The sequence below is a fragment of the Coregonus clupeaformis genome, chromosome 34 (assembly GCF_020615455.1).
Source record: "Coregonus clupeaformis isolate EN_2021a chromosome 34, ASM2061545v1, whole genome shotgun sequence".
Taxonomy (NCBI): Eukaryota; Metazoa; Chordata; class Actinopteri; order Salmoniformes; family Salmonidae; genus Coregonus; species Coregonus clupeaformis.
Window position 1 is genome coordinate 16,964,759 of NC_059225.1, and position 22,419 is coordinate 16,987,177.

General features: G+C 48.8%; 1 protein-coding gene across 2 annotated transcripts; it reads left to right on the forward strand.

Annotated features, from left to right (window-relative positions):
- Window positions 1-125: 125 nt before the first annotated feature.
- lrrc34 (leucine rich repeat containing 34) lies at window positions 126-20,683 on the forward strand. Of its 2 annotated transcripts, XM_041861320.2 has the most exons (10): window positions 126-290; window positions 389-501; window positions 4,247-4,311; window positions 4,420-4,503; window positions 13,393-13,521; window positions 19,091-19,186; window positions 19,396-19,550; window positions 19,818-19,973; window positions 20,164-20,290; window positions 20,367-20,683. In XM_041861320.2, exons 1-10 carry the CDS (start codon window positions 187-189, stop codon window positions 20,586-20,588), a joined length of 1,251 nt encoding a protein of 416 aa, XP_041717254.1. In that variant the 5' UTR covers window positions 126-186; the 3' UTR covers window positions 20,589-20,683. The 2 variants fall into 2 exon arrangements, with proteins under 2 accessions (XP_041717254.1, XP_041717255.1); XM_041861321.2 differs by lacking the exon at window positions 20,164-20,290 and having other exon boundaries at window positions 20,367-20,567.
- The last annotated feature ends 1,736 nt before the right edge of the window (window positions 20,684-22,419 follow it).

Sequence of the window (22,419 nt, forward strand, 5' to 3'; positions counted from 1 at the left end):
GTATATTTTATCATCAGAGATTGAATAATTCTAATGAATGTTGGGCGCGCGTTTCTTCGCTTGCATGTTTGGTTTTCCCAGCAATACGGCGCGCCTATGTTGCCATAGAAACGTAAACATTTCCTTCATGTCACGGGGGCTTGACTGGTGTTTTGACATTCGCAACTAGCCTAAAGTTTCGCTACTATGGGTAGTATTACAGAGGTTTACTCCTCTGTCTGCAAAGAATTAAAACTACGAACTAATCGATACATTCTAGAAGTCCTGCAAGAGACTGAGGGGAAGACAGGGTAGGTTTGCAGCCTCATGGCATGCACAGATAATTTTCTAGCAGCATCACGAACGAGCTTGACCAAGGCCTGTCTGTCTGTCTGTCTGCATTCCGTAGAGACATCACACTCAAACTGACTGGGAACGACAGGCTGAGAAAAGTAGAAAAAGTGACCAACAAAGATGCTCTCGCTTTGTCCAGAACCCTCCGAGACAACGACTCAGTGACAGGTAGCTAGGTCATCATGTTTATACTGTTGAGACCATAGCCTGCATTTGGATGCATTCTAACAAAATCCTCAAGTGGGATCCTCTTCTCCATCACTGGACTGCGAAGTGAGGATAGGATAGGTGAAAGCATTGTAGACATGGAAGTATAGGGATATGCTTTCTCCTGTTGGGTTCTCAGATCCAGGGCCGGCACCAGAACGAATCAGTTGGACGGGCCTTTAATTTCCATAGGCAAATTTTTTGAGGGACCTCCTATTTGTGCACGCGCTTACGCGTTCAGTGTTTTTATTTTATTTATTTTTTATGGGTGTAATAGTAAAGACCATATAGCCAGCTCGTGAGTTTCAAGTTTGGGGAAGCTTACAATTTATCCAACCATTTCTACCGATCTGCGTGGCAATTATGAATAATTTTATATGCGTATTTTCGTGGAACACTTTATTTCAATAATAACGTTTTCGTTTCTCAAAATCATTGTCACTTGGTTAATCATAAAAATCTTAAGTAAAATGATACAAATCTAAAAGTTAAAATTCTACTGTGGCGAGAGCACTAGCCTCTGCTATATAGACACATTGACACTGTGATCGATAGGTGGCTAAATAAATATATAAGCCTATGGGCCAATGCAGCAGTAGGCCTATAACTTCCATATCAACTAAGTAAAATACATAGGCTTAAAGCCGACAAAATAAAAACAGTAGAAAATATCCTGATGAAAATTCGGGTTCTTTCAATCACATTAATCTCTCTACTCCGCCTGTCTGCCTCCCTTTCTATCTGTCTTGACTTGAACTATTGCTAGTGAAGTGCAACATTGTATCAAATCATCACTGGGTCCGCGGAAGCTGTCACTATCGAACTTGCAACATTGTGTCTAACCTATTCTGGACCCTCAGAGTTTCCTGCGCAGTGAACAGACAGCTGTTTTTTTATGACGTTTCCACTGGATATATGGGATCATCAGATCATGATATTTTGCGCTTTCACACCGAGACTCGGTGATTATCGAGGCCGGGAGTTTTGGAAAGATTTTTCAAATACTGAGGAACTATCATTTGCAATGGATGTAAAAAATAAAAAATAAAATACTTCCTTGACTTGTGTGAGGCGAAGGAATAAAAAATTACTGAAAAGCTAATCTTATTAGTGATGTATGTGGTGAGTTAAGACAATCAGAAATCAGACATTGCCAAATGGGCACTTTCCTACATATGCATGCATTCTGGAGAGAGAGTGTCACGGCTGATGTGGGTGCGGTGTTGGAGTCAGGCGCAGGACACAGAAGCTTAGTCGCAACGACTTTAATGGTCAAAAGGCAATAACCAAAAATAACGTGCCTCTAACACAGGAGGCGAGCGATCACGCTAACAGTGCGTAAAATACTCAAAACTCGAGAACACAATAACGATACACCACACGGACAGGCGTACAACAACACACAACTGCAAACAAAACCAAAGGAAACTATTAGGTGACATAATCAATACATAATACGAGACAGGTGCACCAACAAGACAAAACCAAACAAACATAGAGAACATCAAACGGTAGCAGCTAGTACTCCGGGGACGACGAACGCCGAAGCCTGCCCGAACAAGGAGGAGGAGGAGCCTCGGCGGAATTCGTGACAGTACCCCCCCCCCTTGACGCGCGGCTCCAGCCGTGCGCCGACCCCGGCCTCGGGGACGGCCAGGAGGACGTGGAGCAGGGCGCGTAGGATGACTCGGGTGGAACTCAGTCAGGAGGGATGGATCTAGAATGTCCCTCCTAGGCACCCAGCACCGTTCCTCCGGACCGTACCCCTCCCACTCCACGAGATATTGTAGACCCCCCATCCGGCGTCTCGAATCCACGATGGACCGGACTGAGTAGGCCGGAGCCCCCTCGATGTCCAGTGGGGGCGGAGGGGTCTCTCTTATCTTACACTCCTGGAGTGGACCAGCTACCACCGGCCTGAGAAGAGACACATGGAACGAGGGGTTAATGTGATAATCATTAGGCAGTTGTAACTTGTAACACACCTCGTTCAATCTCCTCAGGACTTTAAAAGGCCCCACAAACCGCCGGCCAAGCTTCCGGCAGGGCAGGCGAAGGGGCAGGTTTCGAGTCGAGAGCCAGACTCGATCTCCAGGGGCGTATACTGGACCCTCACTGCGGTGGAGATCGGCGCTCGACTCTCGGTGGACTTTGTCACGGACCTTCCCCCATCGCAGGGGAATACCACTATTCTGGTCATTGTGGATCGGTTCTCTAAGGCCTGTCGTCTCATTCCCATGCCGGGTCTCCCTACTTCTCTCTCTAGCGCCAGCACCCCCGAGCTCCATAGGGCTCGGCTCGGAGGTGCTGGGGGATGGAATGGACGGCCCCAACTCGGGACGTCCGCGGGTGGCCAGCAGGGTATCCAGACGGATGGACATGTCCACTAGCTGGTCGAAGGACAGGTTGGTGTCCCTGCAGGCCAGCTCTCGACGAACGTCCTCTCGCAGGCTACACCGATAGTGGTCGATGAGGGCCCTCTCATTCCACCCCGCATCCGCCGCTAGAGTCCGAAAATCCAGGGCGAACTCCTGTGCGCTCCTCTTCCCCTGTCGGAGGTGGAACAGACGCTCCCCCGCCGCTTTACCCTCAGGAGGGTGATCGAAAACAGCCCTGAAGCGGCGGGAGAACTCCGCGTAGCTGATGGTGGCGGCGTCTATTCCCCTCCATTCGGCGTTGGCCCACTCCAACGCCTTGCCGGAGAGACAGGAGATGAGGGCGGAAACGCTCTCGTATCCCGAGGGCGCCGGGTGTATGGTGGCCAGGTAGAGTTCCACCTGAAGGAGGAACCCCTGACACCCGGCTGCGGTGCCATCATACGCCCTCGGGAGCGAGAGCCGAATCCCACTGGATTCCGGAGCTGGTCTGGTGGGGCTGGCCGATGGTGGTGGTAATGTAGGAGGAGGTGTGGGCACGCCTCCCCTTTCCCATCGGCGCAGGGTGTTCATCACCTCCTGCATGGCGGAGCCGAGTTGCTGGATCCTGGCGTCCTGGCAGCTGACCCGATCCTCCAGCGACTCGGTCGGCGCCGCTGCTCCTGCTGACTCCATAGTATGGTGTGTTGTTCTGTCACGGCTGATGTGGATGCGGTGTTGGAGTCAGGCGCAGGACACAGAAGCTTAGTCGCAACGACTTTAATGGTCAAAAGGCAATAACCAAAAATAACGTGCCTCTAACACAGGAGGCGAGCGATCACGCTAACAGTGCGTAAAATACTCAAAACTCGAGAACACAATAACGATACACCACACGGACAGGCGTACAACAACACACAACTGCAAACAAAACCAAAGGAAACTATTAGGTGACATAATCAATACATAATACGAGACAGGTGCACCAACAAGACAAAACCAAACAAACATAGAGAACATCAAACGGTAGCAGCTAGTACTCCGGGGACGACGAACGCCGAAGCCTGCCCGAACAAGGAGGAGGAGCAGCCTCGGCGGAATTCGTGACAGAGAGGCACCATAACCTCGCCACACACCCCTCCCCTTCTTATTGATGCAACATTTTAAATTATACTCAAGACACATTATCTTCACACATATTTTAGACGCATTTCACTGTCAGCCGCAACTCAGTCAGCCCTGCTCAGATCAGTGCAGATGAAGGAGAGGAGAGAACTTCACTTATAGATATTGAGATGCACTCTCATGTCAGTGTGTGTTGTTGTTCATCCAGGTGTGTTGTTGATTGACAGGTCTGGACTTGAGGTATAACTGCATCACAGACGAGGGGGCAGAACACCTCGCTGACCTCCTCCAGGTAACCTGGTCACATATAATGGAGGTCGATGAGAACACTGGTCCCATTTCCTAAAATCCAATTCAAATCCAATTAACCTGTGTGTTGTTGTGTGTTATATTGTGTCAGGAGAATGTGTGTCTGCGCTCTCTGGACCTGATGTGTAATGACATTCAGACAGACGGAGCTGAATATATCGCAAAGAGTTTGACTGTATGTATTTATACATTATTTATAAATACACTATGCAGTAGCTAGATAGACCACATAAAACAACATACAGTGCATTCGGAAAGTATTCAGACCCCTTGACGTTTTCCGAATTTTGTTATGTTACAGCCTTATTCCAAAATGGACTAAATCGTTTTCCCCCCTCATCAATCTACACATAATACCCAATAATGAAATGCAAAAACAGTTTTTTAGAAATGTTTGCAAATGTATAATATATTAATTTTTTAAATAGCACATTTACATAAGTATTCAGACACTTTACTCAATACTTTGTTGAAGCCCCTTTGGCAGTGATTACAGCCTTGAGTCTTCTTGGGTATGACGCTACAAGCTTGGCACACCTGTATTTGGGGAGTTTCTCCCACTCTTCTCTGCAGATCCTCTCAAGCTCTGTCAGGTTGGATGGGGAGTGTCACTGCACAGCTATTTTCAGGTCTCTCCAGAGATGTTAGAGCGGGTAAAAGTCTGGGCTCTGGCTGGGCCACTCAAGGACATTCAGAGACTTGTCCCGAAGCCACTTCTGCGTTGGCTTGGCTGTGTGCTTAGGGTCGTTGTCCTGTTGGAAGGTGAACCTTCGCCCCAGTCTGAGGTCCTGAGCGCTCTGGAGCAGGTTTTCATCAAGGATCTCTCTGTACTTTGCTCCGTTCATCTTTCCCTCAAACCTGACTAGTCTCCCAGTCCCTGCCGCTGAAAAACATCCCCACAGCATGATGCTGCCACCACCATTCTTCACCGTAGGGATGGTGCCAGGTTTCCTCTAGACGTAATGCTTGGCATTCAGGCCAAAGAGTTTAATCTAGGTTTCATCAGACCAGAGAATGTTGTTTCTCATGGTCTGAGAGTCCTTTAGGTGCCTTTTGGCAAACTCCAAGCGGCCTGTCATGTGCCTTTTACTGAGGAGTGGCTTCCATCTGGCCACTCTACCATAGAGGCCTGATTGGTGGAGTGCTACAGAGATCTTTGTCCTTCAGGAAGGTTCTCCCATCTCCACAGAGGAACTCTGGAGCTCTGTCAGAGTGACCATTGGGTTCTTGGTCACCTCCCTGACCAAGGCCCTTATCCCCCGATTGCTCAGTTTGGCCGGATGGCCAGCTCTAGGAAGAGTCTTGGTGGTTCCAAACTTCTTCCATTTAAGAATGATGGAGGCTACTGTGTTCTTGGGGACCTTCAATGCTGCAGACATTTTTTGGTACCCTTCCCCAGATCTGTGCCTCGACACAAACCTGTCTTGGAGCTCTACAGACAATTCCTATGACCTCATGGCTTGGTTTTTGCTCTGACATGCACTGTCAACTGTGGGACCTTATATAGACAGGTGTTTGCCTTTCCAAATCATGTCCAATCAATTGAATTTACCACAGGTGGACTCCAATCAAGTTGTAGAAACATCTCAAGGATGATCAATGGAAACAGGATGCACCTGAGCTCAATTTCGAGTCTCATAGCAAAGGGTCTGAATACTTACGTAAATAAGGTATTTCTGTTTTTTTATTTTAAATGCATTTGCAAACATTTCTACAAACCTGTTTTCGCTTTGTCATTATGGGGTATTGTGTGTAGATTGATGAGGTAAAACATTTATTTAATCCGTTTTAGAATAAGGCTGTAACATAAGAAAATGTGGAAAAAGGGAAGGGGTCTGAATATTTTCCAAATGCACTGTATGTGCTCTTTGGACCTGATGTGTAACGTCATTCAGTATGGATGTATACATTATTTATACAGTGGGGAAAAAAGTATTTAGTCAGCCACCAATTGTGCAAGTTCTCCAACTTAAAAAGATGAGAGAGGCCTGTAATTTTCATCATAGGTACACGTCAACTATGACAGACAAATTGAGAGAAAAAAATCCAGAAAATCACATTGTAGGATTTTTTATGAATTTATTTGCAAATTATGGTGGAAATAAGTATTTGGTCACCTACAAACAAGCAAGATTTCTTGCTCTCACAGACCTGTAACTTCTTCTTTAAGAGGCTCCTCTGTCCTCCACTCGTTACCTGTATTAATGGCACCTGTTTGAACTTGTTATCAGTATAAAAGACACCTGTCCACAACCTCAAACAGTCACACTCCAAACTCCACTATGGCCAAGACCAAAGAGCTGTCAAAGGACACCAGAAACAAAATTGTAGACCTGCACCAGGCTGGGAAGACTGAATCTGCAATAGGTAAGCAGCTTGGTTTGAAGAAATCAACTGTGGGAGCAATTATTAGGAAATGGAAGACATACAAGACCACTGATAATCTCCCTCGATCTGGGGCTCCACGCAAGATCTCACCCCGTGGGGTCAAAATGATCACAAGAACGGTGAGCAAAAATCCCAGAACCACACGGGGGGACCTAGTGAATGACCTGCAGAGAGCTGGGACCAAAGTAACAAAGCCTACCATCAGTAACACACTACGCTGCCAGGGACTCAAATCCTGCAGTGCCAGACGTGTCCCCCTGCTTAAGCCAGTACATGTCCAGGCCCGTCTGAAGTTTGCTAAAGTGCATTTGGATGATCCAGAAGTGTGACGATCCCGGCTGTCTGAGTCGGGTCCTGTCTGGTGACTAGTGTTCCTGCTCGTATTCTCCAGTTTCCCGAGGGTTCGGGAACGCTCCGGGGAGCGCTCTGGTTTTCCGCACCTGCATCCCATCAGCAATCTGCACACCTGGTCCTGATCATCACCCTTCTTAGGCTCTGGGCCAACATCCAGTTCCTGCCGGATCGTTAGCCATGAACAGTATGTTTGTCAGCGTATCAGCCTTTGAGTTCTAGCGTTAGTTTTGTTGTTTTGCACCTTGTTGATTTGCTGTGTTCTCACCTCCGTTTTGTTCTGTCTGCAGTCTCTCACCCGGAACCTTCACCCAACCTCTGCCTGATGGTCGGCGGCTGCCGAGCCAGTACCGGACCAACCACTGCACCTTCAACAACCCATCCACGCCACCCGCTCTGTTCCCTGGATTATTCAGCTACACTCGGACTCTATAAATAAACACTCACCTTTGTCTCACGTACCGTGTCCTGGTCTGCTTCTGGGTTCTGGCTTAGTTAACCGTGACAGAACGATCCGGCCCGTAATGAACCCAGCGGACCTGGACTCTGTTCGCCATGCTATTACCCAGCAGGAGAAGATGTTGGGCTATCATAGCACGGTACTACAGGAGATCGCGTTGTCAGTTCGGAACCTTTCTACCGGTCTGACGGAGGTCCAGAACCAACGCAAGTGTCCGGTGGAGGATCCACTACCGGTTTCACCCATCTCGCCTGCCGCTTCTGAAGCTGTGTCCATCCGTGAGCCCAAGGTTCCGACGCCGGATAAGTATGAGGGAGAGCTGGGAAGATGCCGTTCCTTCCTTATGCAGTGTGGACTAGTGTTCGATCTACAGCCCTACTCTTTTGCCACAGACAAGGCTAGGATAGCCTTTGTGATTGAGTTGCTGCGTGGTCGAGCGCTGGAGTGGGCTTCAGCCGTTTGGGAACGACAGGATCCCTGCATGGCTTCATACCAGGGGTTCGCGGCCGAGATGAGGAAGCTCTTCGACCATTCCGTCCGAGGGAGGACGCAGCTAGGCGCCTGTTTTCGCTTCGCCAAGGAACTCGCAGCGTGGCCGACTTCGTGATCGAGTTCAAGACGTTGGCTGTGGAGAGTGGGTGGAGCGAGGAGTCTCTGCAAGCGGCCTTTTACCAGGGTCTGTCGGAGCAGCTCAAGGATGAGTTGATCTCCTATCCGGAGCCTAGTGACCTGGACAGCTTGGTAGCTTTGTCTATTCGGGTGGATAATCGAGTCCGAGAGCGAAGGAGGGAGAAGCAATGGGGTTCCGTCCAACCGATCAGCTTCTCAGTTCCCAGTCGGGTCGGGTGGTGGACCAGAACACGTCGATCATTCTCCTCCACAATGGATTAGTGGAGAGGTCCTCTCTCCCGATTCTGAACCCATGCAAGTGGGGCGGCACGGGTTAACCAAGGAGGAGCGTCAACAGAGACGTCAGACCAACTGCTGCCTCTACTGTGGTAGCTCGGGACATTACATCTCCACCTGTTCCCGGCGGTCGTCAAACTGCCCGGCTCGCTAAAGTTGGGAGGACTTTTAGCGAGCCAGTTTCAACCTCTCAGTACCTCTGTCAGACCCCGTTTCCCGGCTACCCTTGTGAACAGGAATCAGAGCTTAGCGCTTAACGCTTTTATCGATTCAGGTGCCGATGGAAGCTTTCTTGATGCCGAGTTGGTGGAACAGCTGGGGCTTTCCAAGGAGCAATTGCCGGAAGCCATTGAAGCGACCACTCTGAACGGCAGTAGTCTGGCACGTATCACGATGAGGACTGAACCGGTTAAGATGCGGTTGTCGGGGAATCATTCTGAGATGATTTCATTCTTCATTCTGCCGTCTTCCCATGTTCCTCTGGTCCTTGGATACCCCTGGCTGAAGGAACACAATCCCACGTTCGATTGGGTGACGGGCAAGGTAACGAGTTGGAGCCTTGATTGTCATGCTAACTGTCTCAAGACTGCCTGCCCCCATTCGGTTCCCAGTCAGGTGATTGAGGCTAAACCCCCAGATTTGTCCCTGGTTCCCGAGACATATCACGATTTGGGGGAAGTTTTCAGTAAGCAGAAGGCTCTGTCACTCCCTCCCCACCCGACCCTATGATTGTGCCATCAACCTGGTCCCTGGAGCTGTCTACCCCAAGGGAAGGTTATACAGTATCTCCCGACCTGAACGTGAGGCGTTGGAGACCTACATCAAGGAGTCCCTAGCTGCTGGTCTCGTTCGCCCTCGTCATCACCCCTGGGGGCAGGATTCTTCTTTGTGGGTAAGAAGGATGGCTCTCTTCGACCGTGTATTGATTATCGGGGGTTGAATGACATCACGATCAAGAACAAGTATCCCCTGCCCTTGATGAGTTCTGCCTTCGACTCCTTACAGGGTGCTACGGTGTTCACCAAGCTAGACCTACGCAATGCGTATCACCTGGTCCGGATCAGAGAGGGGACGAGTGGTTGTCGGGTTTCAATACACCGATGGGTCACTTCGAGTATCAGGTGATGCCGTTTGGACTGACCAATGCTCCAGCGGTATTCCAGAGTATGGTGAACGACGTCCTGAGAGATATGATCGGTCTCTTTGTGTTTGTTTACCTGGATGACATTCTGATCTTCTCGAAGGAACCTTCCGACCACGTCCAGCATGTCCGGCAGGTGCTGCAGCGATTGTTGGAGAATCGCCTGTTCGTGAAGGCCGAGAAGTGCGAGTTTCACGCCCACACGACATCCTTTCTCGGGTACATCATCTCCAGGGGAGAGATTAGGATGGACCAGGAGAAGGTTAGAGCGGTTCTGGAATGGGCCCAGCCCGGTACGAGATTGCAGCTCCAGAGATTTTTGGGGTTTGCGAATTTCTACCGCAGATTCATCCGGGATTACAGCCGTGTGGCCGCTCCGTTAACTGCCTTGACTTCCAGCATCAGGACCTTCAAGTGGAATCCGGAGGCGGATCGAGCGTTTCTGGATTTGAAGAGGCGATTCACCAACGCACCGATTCTCTCTCAACCGGACACGGCCCGTCAGTTCGTCGTTGAAGTGGGCCCAGCGTCTGATGTGGGAGTTGGCGCCATCCTGTCGCAGCGATGCTCCACGGACAGTAAACTCCATCCCTGCGCCTACTACTCTCGTCGCCTTTCGCCTGCGGAGAGGAATTACGATGTGGGTAACCGGGAGCTTCTCGCGGTGAAACTTGCCTTGGAGGAGTGGCGCCACTGGTTGGAGGGCGGAGCAACCGTTTATTGTCTGGACGGACCACAAGAATCTTGCTTACGTGCAATCGGCTAAACGTCTCAACTCCCGTCAGGCCAGGTGGGCGTTGTTTTTCGGACGATTCAAGTTTGCCCTGACGTTCGACCTGGATCTAAGAACGGCAAGGCGGACGCCTTGTCCCGGATGTTCTCCAAGACGGAGGAGAGTGGGTCCAAGACCGAGACAATCCTCCCCCGGAACTGCGTCGTGGGAGCAGTTATGTGGAAGATTGAGGAGGAGGTGCTGGCGGCCCTTCGGACTCAGCCCGGTCCCGATAGCAGTCCACCCGGTCGGTTGTTTGTGCCTGAGTCGGTTCGTCCTGCTGTCCTCAAATGGTCCCACGCAAGCAAGATGGCTTGTCACCCTGGCGTGGCTCGGACTATGGCGTTTCTTCGCAGACGTTTTTGGTGGCCTGCCATGGCCGAGGATACTCGGGGTTTTGTTGCTGCCTGTCCAGTGTGTGCGCAGAATAAGAGTACCAATCGGCCCAGCTCTGGACTACTTCACCCCCCTTCCTATTCCCCGGCGACCATGGTCGCATCTGGCCCTGGACTTCGTCACGGGGTTGCCCGCCTCTGAGGGGAACACGGTAGTTCTGACTATCGTGGACAGATTCAGCAAGTTCGCCCACTTTGTGCCAATTGCCAAGCTTCCCTCTGCCTCGGAGACGTCCGAGATCCTGGTTAGGGAGGTTTTCAGGGTCCACGGTTTGCCCAGTGATATCGTTTCCGACCGTGGCCCTCAGTTTACCTCTGCTGTCTGGAAGTCCTTCTGTTTGGCCATTGGAGCTACGGTCAGTCTCACATCTGGTTTTCACCCCCCAATCCAATGGTCAGGCGGAGAGAGCCAACCAGAAGATGGAATCAACGCTACGCTGTCTGGTCTCTTCCAACCCCACCTCCTGGGTTTCTCAGTTGCCTTGGGTTGAGTATGCCCACAATACTCTTCCTACATCTGCCACTGGGATGTCTCCCCTTCCAGTGCCTGTATGGCTACCAACCTCCCCTGTTTCCTTCTCAGGAGAAGGAGCTCTCAGTGCCTTCTGTTCAGGCCCATATTCGGCGTTGCCACCGGACCTGGCATCGGGCCAGAAAGGCACTCCTTAGAGTTTCGGACCGGTATCAGCTCCAGGCGAATCGTCGCCGGATTCCCGCTCCCACCTATACCATCGGAGATAGGGGTTTGGTTGGCCACACGGGATCTTCCGTTACGGACTGAGTCTAGGAAGTTGTTACCGAAGTTCATTGGTCCGTTTGTGGTGGAGAAGGTGATCAATCCAGTGGCAGTTCGACTCAAACTACCGAGGACGCTCAGAGTCCATCCCACCTTTCATGTCTCCTGCCTCAAGCCTGTCTTCCTCAGTCCTCTGTTGCCTCCTCCGCCTCCTCCTCCTCCTCCTCGGATGATCGGAGGTGGTCCTGCCCTACACGGTGCGTCGCATCATGGATTCCAGACGGCGGGGCCGGGATTTCCAGTATCTCGTGGACTGGGAGGGTATGGCCCTGAGGAGAGGAGTTGGATTCCGCGGCGACAGGTCCTAGACGCAGACCTCATCAGTGACTTCTACCGCCTCCATCCTGGCGCTCCGGGAAGTTCGCCCGGTGGCGTTGTCGGAGGGGGTACTGTGACGATCCCGGCTGTCTGAGTCGGGTCCTGTCTGGTGACTAGTGTTCCTGCTCGTATTCTCCAGTTTCCCGAGGGTTCGGGGAACGCTCCGGGGAGCGCTCTGGTTTTCCGCACCTGCATCCCATCAGCAATCTGCACACCTGGTCCTGATCATCACCCTTCTTAGGCTCTGGGCCAACATCCAGTTCCTGCCGGATCGTTAGCCATGAACAGTATGTTTGTCAGCGTATCAGCCTTTGAGTTCTAGCGTTAGTTTTGTTGTTTTGCACCTTGTTGATTTGCTGTGTTCTCACCTCCGTTTTGTTCTGTCTGCAGTCTCTCACCCGGAACCTTCACCCAACCTCTGCCTGATGGTCGGCGGCTGCCGAGCCAGTACCGGACCAACCACTGCACCTTCAACAACCCATCCACGCCACCCGCTCTGTTCCCTGGATTATTCAGCTACACTCGGACTCTATAAATAAACACTCACCTTTGTCTCACGTACCGTGTCCTGGTCTGCTTCTGGGTTCTGGCTTAGTTAACCGTGACAAGAAGAGGATTGGGAGAATGTCATATGGTCAGATGAAACCAAAATAGAACTTTTTGGTAAAAACTCAACTCGTCGTGTTTGGAGGACAAAGAATGCTGAGTTGCATCCAAAGAACACCATACCTACTGTGAAGCATGGGGGTGGAAACATCATGCTTTGGGGCTGCTTTTCTGCAAAGGGACCAGGACGACTGATCCGTGTAAAGGAAAGAATGAATGGGGCCATGTATCGTGAGATTTTGAGTGAAAACCTCCTTCCATCAGCAAGGGCATTGAAGATGAAACGTGGCTGGGTCTTTCAGCATGACAATGATCCCAAACACACCGCCCGGGCAACGAAGGAGTGGCTTCGTAAGAAGCATTTCAAGGTCCTGGATTGGCCTAGTCAGTCTCCAGATCTCAACCCCATAGAAAATCTTTGGAGGGAGTTGAAAGTCCGTGTTGCCCAGCGACAGCCCCAAAACATCACTGCTCTAGAGGAGATCTGCATGGAGGAATGGGCCAAAATACCAGCAACAGTGTGTGAAAACCTTGTGAAGACTTACAGAAAACGTTTGACCTGTGACATTGCCAACAAAGGGTATATAACAAAGTATTGAGAAACTTTTGTTATTGACCAAATACTTATTTTCCACCATAATTTGCAAATAAATTCATAAAAAATCCTACAATGTGATTTTCTGGATTTTCTTTCCTCATTTTGTCTGTCATAGTTGACGTGTACCTATGATGAAAATTACAGGCCTCTCTCATCTTTTTAAGTGGGAGAACTTGTACAATTGGTGGCTGACTAAATACTTTTTCCCCCCACTGTAAACACACTATGCAGTAGCTATATAGACCACATAAACAACATACAGGAAGTCTTGAATACAGGATCTCTCCATTTGTATACACCATGTAAAGTGTGTGTGTTTTTCCCTATCTCCAGTCTAATGAAGCCCTCCTGTCTCTGAGGCTGACTGGTAATAAGATAGGGAACAGAGGAGCCATGCACTTGGCCAGCATGCTGCAGCGGAACTCTACACTACAGGAGCTGGACATGGCCGACTCTGACCTGGTAACTAACTAACTAACACACACACACACACACACACAGTGTCCGAATACCCATACTAGCGTGTGGGGGGGGTTCTGTGAGATTATTTAAAATACTCTTTGAATAGGTAGGCTTTCAGATGTTTTCGGAGAAGGGCAGGTACTCTGATGCCCTACTTCCAGCATTGGGGTGCCAGGACAGAGAAGAGCTTGGACTGGGCTGAGCGGGAGCTGCCCTCCAGTAGGGGTGGGAGGGCCAAGAGACCAGAGGTGACAGAATGGAATACTCGGGTTGGGATGTAGGGTTTGAGCAGAGGCTGAAGGTAGGAAGGGGCAGTTCATCTTGCTGCTCCATAGGAAAGTGCCATGGTCTTGTAGTGGATGTTTTATTTTTATTTATTTCACCTTTATTTAACCAGGTAAGCCAGTTGAGAACAAGTTCTCATTTACAACTGCGACCTGGCCAAGATAAAGCAAAGCAGTGCGATAAAAACAACAACAACACAGAGTTACATATGGAATAAACAAAAACGTACAGTCAATAACACAATTGAAAATAGAAAATCTATATACACTGTGTGCAAATGTAGTAAGTTATGGAGGTAAGGCAATAAATAGGCCATAGTGCAAAATAATTACAATTTAGTATTAACACTGGAGTGATAGATGTGCAGAAGATGATGTGCAAATAGAGATACTGGGGTGCAAATGAGCAAAATAATAACAATGTAAATAAACAATATGTGGATGAGGTAGTTGGGGTAATTACAGATGGGCTGTGTACAGGTACAGTGATCGGTAAGCTGCTCTGACAACTGATGCTTAAAGTTAATGAGGGAGATAAGTGTCTCCAGCTTCAGAGATTTTTGTAGTTTGTTCCAGTCATTTGCAGCAGAAAACTGGAAGGAATGGCGGCCAAAGGAGGTGTTGGCTTTGGGGATGACCAGTGAGATATACCTGCTGGAGCACATACTACGGGTGGGTGTTGCTATGGTGACCAATGAGCTAAGATAAGGCGGGGATTTGTCCAAGTCCATATTATGGCAAGAACAGCTCAAATAAGTAAAGAGAAACGACAGTACATCATTACTTTAAGACATGAAGGTCAGTCAATACGGAACATTTCAAGAACTGAAAGTTTCTTCAAGTGAAGTTGCAAAAACCATCAAGCGCTATGATGAAACTGGCTCTCATGAGGACCGCCACAGGACAGGAAGTCCCAGAATTACGTCTGCTGCAGAGGTTAAGTTCATTAGAGTTACCAGCCTCAGAAATCGGCAATTAACTGCACCTCAGATTGCATCCCAAATAAATGCTCCACAGAGTTCAAGTAATAGACACATCTCAACATCAACTGTTCAGAGGAGACTGCGTGAATCAGGCCTTAATGGTCGAATTGCTGCAAAGAAACCACTACAAAGGACACCAATAAGAAGAAGAGACTTGCTTGGGCCAAGAAACACGAGCAATGGACATTAGACCTGTGGAAATCTGTCCATTGGTCTGATGAGTCCAAATTTGAGATTTTGGGTTCCAACTACTGTGTCTTTGTGAGACGCCAGGTTTGTGGGGTCGTTTCCCATGGGTGGCCAGAATGAAAAATGTATGGACTCACTAACTGTAATTTGCTCTGGATAAGAGCGTCTGCTAAATGACTCAAATGTAAATGTAAAATGTAAAAGGTCGATGAAGACAGCTGCACAGTACTGTCTTTTATCAATCGCGGTTATTATATCGTTTAGGACCTTGAGCGTGGCTGAGGTGCACCCATGACCAGCTCAGAAACCAGATTGCATAGCGGAGAAGGTACGGTGGGATTCGAAGTGGTCGGTGATCTGTTTGTTAACTTGGCTTGCAAATACTTTCGAAAGGCAGGGTAGGATGGATATAGGTCTGTAACAGTTTGGATCTAGAGTGTCACCCCCTTTGAAGAGGGGCATGACCGCGGCAGCTTTCCAATCTCTGGGGATCTCAGACGATATGAAAGAGAGGTTGAACAGGCTAGTAATAGGGGTTGCGACAATTTCGGCGGCTAATTTTAGAAAGAAAGGGTCCAGATTGTCTAGCCCAGCTGATTTGTAGGGGTCCAGATTTTGCAGCTCTTTCAGGACATCAGCTATCTGAATTTGGGTGAAGGAGAATCGGGGGAGGGGGCATGGGCAAGTTGCAGCAGAGGGTGCAGAGCTGGTGGCCGGGGTAGGGGTAGCCAGGTGGAAAGCATGGCCAGCCGTAGCAAAATGCTTATTGAAATTCTCGATTATCGTAGATTTATCGGTGGTGACAGTGTTTCCTAGCCTCAGTGCAGTGGGTAGCTGGGAGGAGGTGCTTTTACTCTCCATGGACTTTACAGTGTCCCAAAACATTTTGGAGTTAGTGCTACAGGATGCAAATTTCTGTTAGAAAAAGCTAGCCTTTGCTTTCCTAACTGATTGTGTATATTGGTTCCTGACTTCCCTGAAAAGTTGCATATCGCGGGGGCTGTTCGTTGCTAATGCAATACGCCACAGGATGTTTTTGTGCTGGTCAAGGGCAGTCAAGTCTGGGGTGAACCAGGGGCTATATCTGTTCTTAGTTCTGAATTGTTTGAATGGGGCATGCTTATTTAAGATGGAGAGGAAAGCACTTTTGAAGAACATCCAGGCATCCTCTACTGACGGAATGAGGTCAATATCCATCCAGGATACCCGGGCCAGGTAAATTAGAAAGGCCTGCTCGCTGAAGTGTTTCAGGGAGCGTTTGACAGTGATGAGGGGTGGTCATTTGACCGCAGACCCATTACGGACGCAGGCAATGAGGCAGTGATCGCTGAGATCCTGGTTGAAGACAGCGGAGGTGTATTTAGAGGGTAAATTAGTCAGGATGATATCTATGAGGGTGCCCATGTTTACGGATTCAGGGTTGTACCTGGTAGGTTCCTTGATCATTTGTGTGAGATTGAGGGCATCTAGTTTAGATTGTAGGACGGCCGGGGTGTTAAGCATTTCCCAGTTTAGGTCACCAAGCAGTACGAACTCTGAGGATAGATGAGGAGCAAGCAATTCACATATGGTGTCCAGGGCACAACTGGGGGCTGAGGGGGGTCTGTAGCAAGCGGCAACAGTGAGAGACTTATTTCTGGAAAGGTGGATTTTTAGAAGTAGAAGCTCAAACTGTTTGGGCACAGACCTGGATAGTATGATAGAGCTCTGCAGGCTATCTCTACAGTAGATTGCAACTCCGCCCCCTTTGGCAGTTCTATCTAGACGGAAAATGTTGTCGTTCTGGATGGACATTTCTGAATTTTTGGTAGCCTTCCTAAGCCAGGATTCAGACATTGCTAGAACATCAGGGTTGGCAGAGTGTGCTAACGCAGTGAATAACTCAAACTTGGGGAGGAGGCTTCTGATGTTAACATGCAAGAAACCAAGGCTTTTACGGTTACAAAAGTCAACAAATGATAGCGCCTGGGGAGTAGGAGTGATACTGGGGGCTACAGGGCCTGTGTTAACCTCTACATCACCAGAGGAACAGAGGAGGAATATAATAAGTATACGGCTAAAGTCTTTAAGAACTGGTCTTCTAGTGCGTTGAGTACAGAGAATAAACGGGGCAGATTTCCGGGCGTTGTAGAATAGATTCAGGGCATTATGTACAGACAAGGATATGGAATGATATGAGTACAGTGGAGGTACACCTAAGCATTGGGGAACGATGAAAGAGATAGCATCACTGGAGGTACCGATTGAGCCGGTCTCCGCGTGTATGGGGGGTGGGACAAAGAAGCTATCTGAGGGAGGTTGAGCGGGACTGGGGGCTTTACAGTGAAATAGTACAATAACAACTTACCCAAACAGCAATAGGCTAGGCATATTGACATGGGAGAGAGGCATAACGCAATCACAGGTGTTATTCGAGAGGGCTAAGACAACAACTGGTAATGGCGACGAAAGTTTGGGCTGAGGCTAAACAGATAAACAGGATGGGGTACTGTGTAAAGGTGCTAGCAGATGGATCTTCGTGGTCGTTGCAACGGGAAGCCTGTTGAAACCACATCAGACGATTACGTCGGCAGACCAGTCTTGATGGATCGGCGGGGCTCCGTATCCCGTCCGGTTGACAGAGAGGTGGATAGCCGGGAGATGGGCCTGGCTCGAGGCTAGCTCAAGGCTAACTGGTGCTAGCTTCGGGACAAGTGGTGATTAGTGGTGATTAGCCAACAACAACATCCATTCGGTTGCAGCTAGCTAGTTGTGATGATCCGGTGTTAAGGTCCAGTGATTCAGTGATTCCGGCAGAAAATCCTAAATGCTCTGGGTCGATAGCACGCTGTGCAGACTGGCCAATAATTGTCCAGGCTAGAGCTGGCTGGTAGGTAGTGAAGGCCACGGACAGTGGTGAAGACCGCTAATGGTGGCTAATAGCAATAGCTAATAGCAAGTAGCTAGTTAGCTGGCTAGCTGGCTAGTTTCAGCCGTGGGTTCTTGATAAAAGGTATGAAGAAATAATAGAATCCGTACCACATTGGGTGAGGCGGGTTGCAGGAAAGTATATTTAGTTAAGGATGGAAAGTGAGATAGAGAAATATATACGAAAAAATACAAAAAAACAGGCTATTTACACGAGGACACAACATAATATATGACCACATTGCTATGCCATCTTGGATGTGAGCCAGTCGAGTGTGCGGACGAGTGCGGTGACATGGGAGAATTTGGGAAGGTTGAACACCAGTCGGGCTGCAGTGTACTGGATAAGTTGCAGGGGTTTGACGGTACAAGCGGGGAGCCCAGCCAACAACAAGTGCCAGGATTAGGACCTGCGGCGCTTCCTGTGTGAGGTAGGGTCGTACTCTACGGATGTTGTAAGGCATGAACCTGCAGGAGCGAGTCACTGCTTTGATGTTTGCAGAGAACTACAGGGTGTTGTCCAGGGTCAGGCCAAGGTTCTTGGCACTCTGGGAGGGGGACACCGTCGAGTTGTCAACCTTGATGGAGAGGTCTTGGAGCGGGCAGGCCTTCCCCGGAAGGAAGAGCAGCTCCGTCTTGTCGAGGTTGAGCTTAAGGTGGTGGGCCGACATCCAAGCTTAGATATCTGCCAAAAACTAAAACAATCCATATGTTTAAATCAAAAGGCCTGATTAACATGACAACAATAACGCAGCCACATCCTGAGTCCCCGGTGACTACACATTCAGAAATCAAAAGATGGTTTAATATTTAGTTTAAAAGCTCTGACGAAGGCCAAGAGAAAAATAAACACTTTTCAATGAGAAAACAGAAATCCACTAAAAAAATTAAAAGATTTTAAAGAGAACAGAAACTACTTAGCCTACATTTGAACACCACCGGAAACGTGTGCATTGAATTCTACTAGATGAAGAGCTGAAATTAGTATAACATCCTGGCTTTTAAACCATACTCGATTTTCGAAAATTCACATACTATAAAACACATTTTCGCATTCTAAGAATTCGTCATGCACGATTGCGTTATTTCCCGCTATTCGTTGATTTATTTTTTGCATACTCAAACGGCCTACTATTTAGGACGCAAGTTTCGGTATTCGGACATGGCCACTTCTCTCTCTCTCTCTCTCTCTCTCTCTCTGTGTAGGGGACTCAGAGTGTGATAGCGTTTGCCATCGTCTTGAACAATAACAAGAGCCTCCGATCTGTCAACATCAGCAGACCTCTACTCTTCAGCCACCAGGTACACTACACACAATGTCTTCAGAAAGACTACCATGTCAGAAGAACATGTGTGCATGTTTTGTGTGACTGTCTCTTTCTTAGAAAATAAAAGGAAAAACTGCAAACTCTAATGGCTACGATGCAATACGTTTAATAAAGCAACATTTCAACAGCTAAGCTGCCTTCGTCAGGGTTTCATCTGACTCTGTATCTCTCTCTCTGTCCTAGGAGGAGACAGCGGTCCATCTGTCAAGTATGTTGGTGGTTAATCAGTGTCTGAGGGAGCTGCACCTGGGGAAGATGGGTATGACTGACTCTGGAGTGGAGAGACTCACTGAAGCCCTGAGAACCAACTACACCCTCAAATACCTGGACCTACGCTGGTACACACACACACACACACACACACCATACACACACACACACGCACCATACACAGACACACACACACCATACACACACACACATGCACCATACACAGACACACACGCACCATACACAGACACACACGCACCATACACACACACACACACACACCATACACAGACACATCATACACTCACAGTCCATACACATAGTTACTCAGACCATAAGCACGCTCATAGTTACTCACACCATACACCCCTCTTCTCTGTCTCTCCTCTGCTCAGTAACCGTATGACTCGTGACGGGGCGCGGTGTCTAGCAAATGTCCTGAAGAACAATGGAACCTTGGAGATTCTGGACCTGGCGTCCAATCGCATCGAAGATGATGGCGCCCTCTACCTCAGCCAGGCTATCGCCCTGCCCACCTGCAACCTCAAAGCGTGAGACACACACACACACACACACCTCACATTTAACCCACCCCCAACCCTTGAGTGTTTCTTATTGGACAAGTTCAGTTAGTACATGCCTTTTTCACTTTGTTTCAAAACTTTTTCTACATTTTCGTTCCTACTGAACACCCCAGGATTTATCCAACTCTCTCTTCTCCCTCTCGCTCCATCTCTCCAGGTTGTCTATACCCAGTAATAACATAGCTACTGTTGGTCTGGTGTCTCTGTCTCGGGCCATGCAGGCTAACAACACTCTCACACACATCTACATTTGGGGGAACAGACTGGAGGAGCCGGTCTGTCAGGTAACACACACACACAAACACACACACCCACAATCAAAATCACACTCTAACCCACACTCTTATTCCCCTTCCCCAGGCATTCAGTGATCTGCTGTCCAGTGGCCGTCTGTCGTCGGAGCAGACCGATGTGTGTGTGTACGAGGTGGACGGGTGTGTGTGTCTGGCCGAGGTCTTCCATGGGCTGAAGAGGCACTACTACTGGACACCCAGCTACGGACAGAATGGAAATCCTGCTAGCAACGCAGCTCTGGCCCTCACAAATACACAACTGCATCTTAACTCCTCACACACACCCTAAACCCCTAATAACACTACCCACCTAGCGCACATTCAGTCATACTTTTATCATCAGTGTCAGTGTACATGATGTATACATGCACTCTAATAAATATCTAATAAACTGTTTTAAGTAACTTCTCTGTTCATGTCCTATTTGTATCATGCTCTTGTGTTGTATGTTCACACTGACTACTTCCTGCTGACCTCTTGCCAGGCCCTACTTCTTAAAAGAGGTTTCTAATCTCAAAAAGGTATTTTCCTGGTTATATAAAGGAAAACAAGAAAGAAAATAAAATATGATTTTCATACATTTGCAATATGGCTGGTACACCGAATATGGCCAACATGTTAATGTGATATAGTTGCCATGGTAATGACCATTTTTGCATAGAACACTAAGAAAGGTTTCGATTGCTCAATGTTCTACATATAGAACAATGGTATGGCTCTGGTAGTTACTATGGCAGTCATGAACTTCGTAATGTTAGTTGGTTGTTAATAAAGCACACATTGAATCCTGAACGTTCCTAAGGAGATGTCCCTTGAATGTTCCTTGTGGTACCTCAAAGATGGCCACCTGTTTAGCCAACACTTAACGTTGACCTGAATTGGATTGAGTTCTAGCAATTGTAACTCTGGTGCTAACATAGATAGTGCCAACTCCTCTCTGTGGCCAATTTGTAAGTCGCTCTGGATAAGAGCGTCTGCTAAATGACTTAAATGTAAATGTAAAATGGTATCGTGAAAGGTAGCGTGATGCTCTCTGTCGTCCACTTCTATGAAAACGTAGAGCTGGTGGTGCGAGATGGGCGGTTGGAGCGTGAGCCTACTGGGTTCACAATGCCTAGGGACTGGCAAGCTAAAATCCTGTTCCTGGACTGGGTCTTACGGCATTCCCCTCCCCGGTGCTCCACCCAGTCCACCTGGAGGAGTTACACCTGGACTGGAACCAGCTCCAACACATCCCATCTGACATCTCCCGCCTCACCAGCCTGCGGGTTCTCTACCTCAACCGGCTGGGCACCGTGTGCCAGGAGCTGGGATGCCTACCGTAACTACGCTCTCTAGACCTCAGCCACAATCCACTGGACCTCAGCCTGGTACGGAAGACTGGAAGTGATCGTCTGCAGAACGCACTGCAGTGTCTTGGCAAGGTGCGGGAGCTATGGCTATATGGGCTAGAGCTGGAGAGGCTATCCTATGGCCTCTGTCAGAACCTCTACAACCTGGAGCTGTTGGGCCTATTGGAGAACAGCCTGACTACCCTGCCTGCTGAGGTCATCAGCCTGCGACTGTTGAGGGAGCTGTATGTTAGCCAGAACCAGCTGGAGAATGTACCAGAGACACTTGGAGCTCTACTATGTCTGCAGGTCAGATACAATACACTCTATACATACACACACACACACACACACACACACACACACTACATTATCAAAAGTATGTGGACACCTGCTTGTCGAACAACAACTCCTTCCAAAATCGTGGGCATTAATATGGAATTGGTCCCTCCTTTGCTGCTATAACAGCCTCCACTCTTCTGGGAAGCCTTTCCACTAGATGTTGGAACATTGCTGCGGGGACTTTCTTCCATTCAGCCACAAGATCATTAGTGAGGTCGGGCACTGATGTTGAGCGATTAACCTGGCCCGCAGTCGGTGTTCCAATTCATCCCAAAGGTGTTTGATGGGGTTAAAGTCAGGCCTCTGTGCAGGCTAGTCAAGTTCTTCCACACCGATCTCAACAAAACATTTCTGTATAGACCTTGCTTTGTGCACGGGGCATTGTCATGCTGAAACAGGAAAGGGCCTTCCCCAAACTGATGCCACAAAGTTTGAAGCACAGAATCA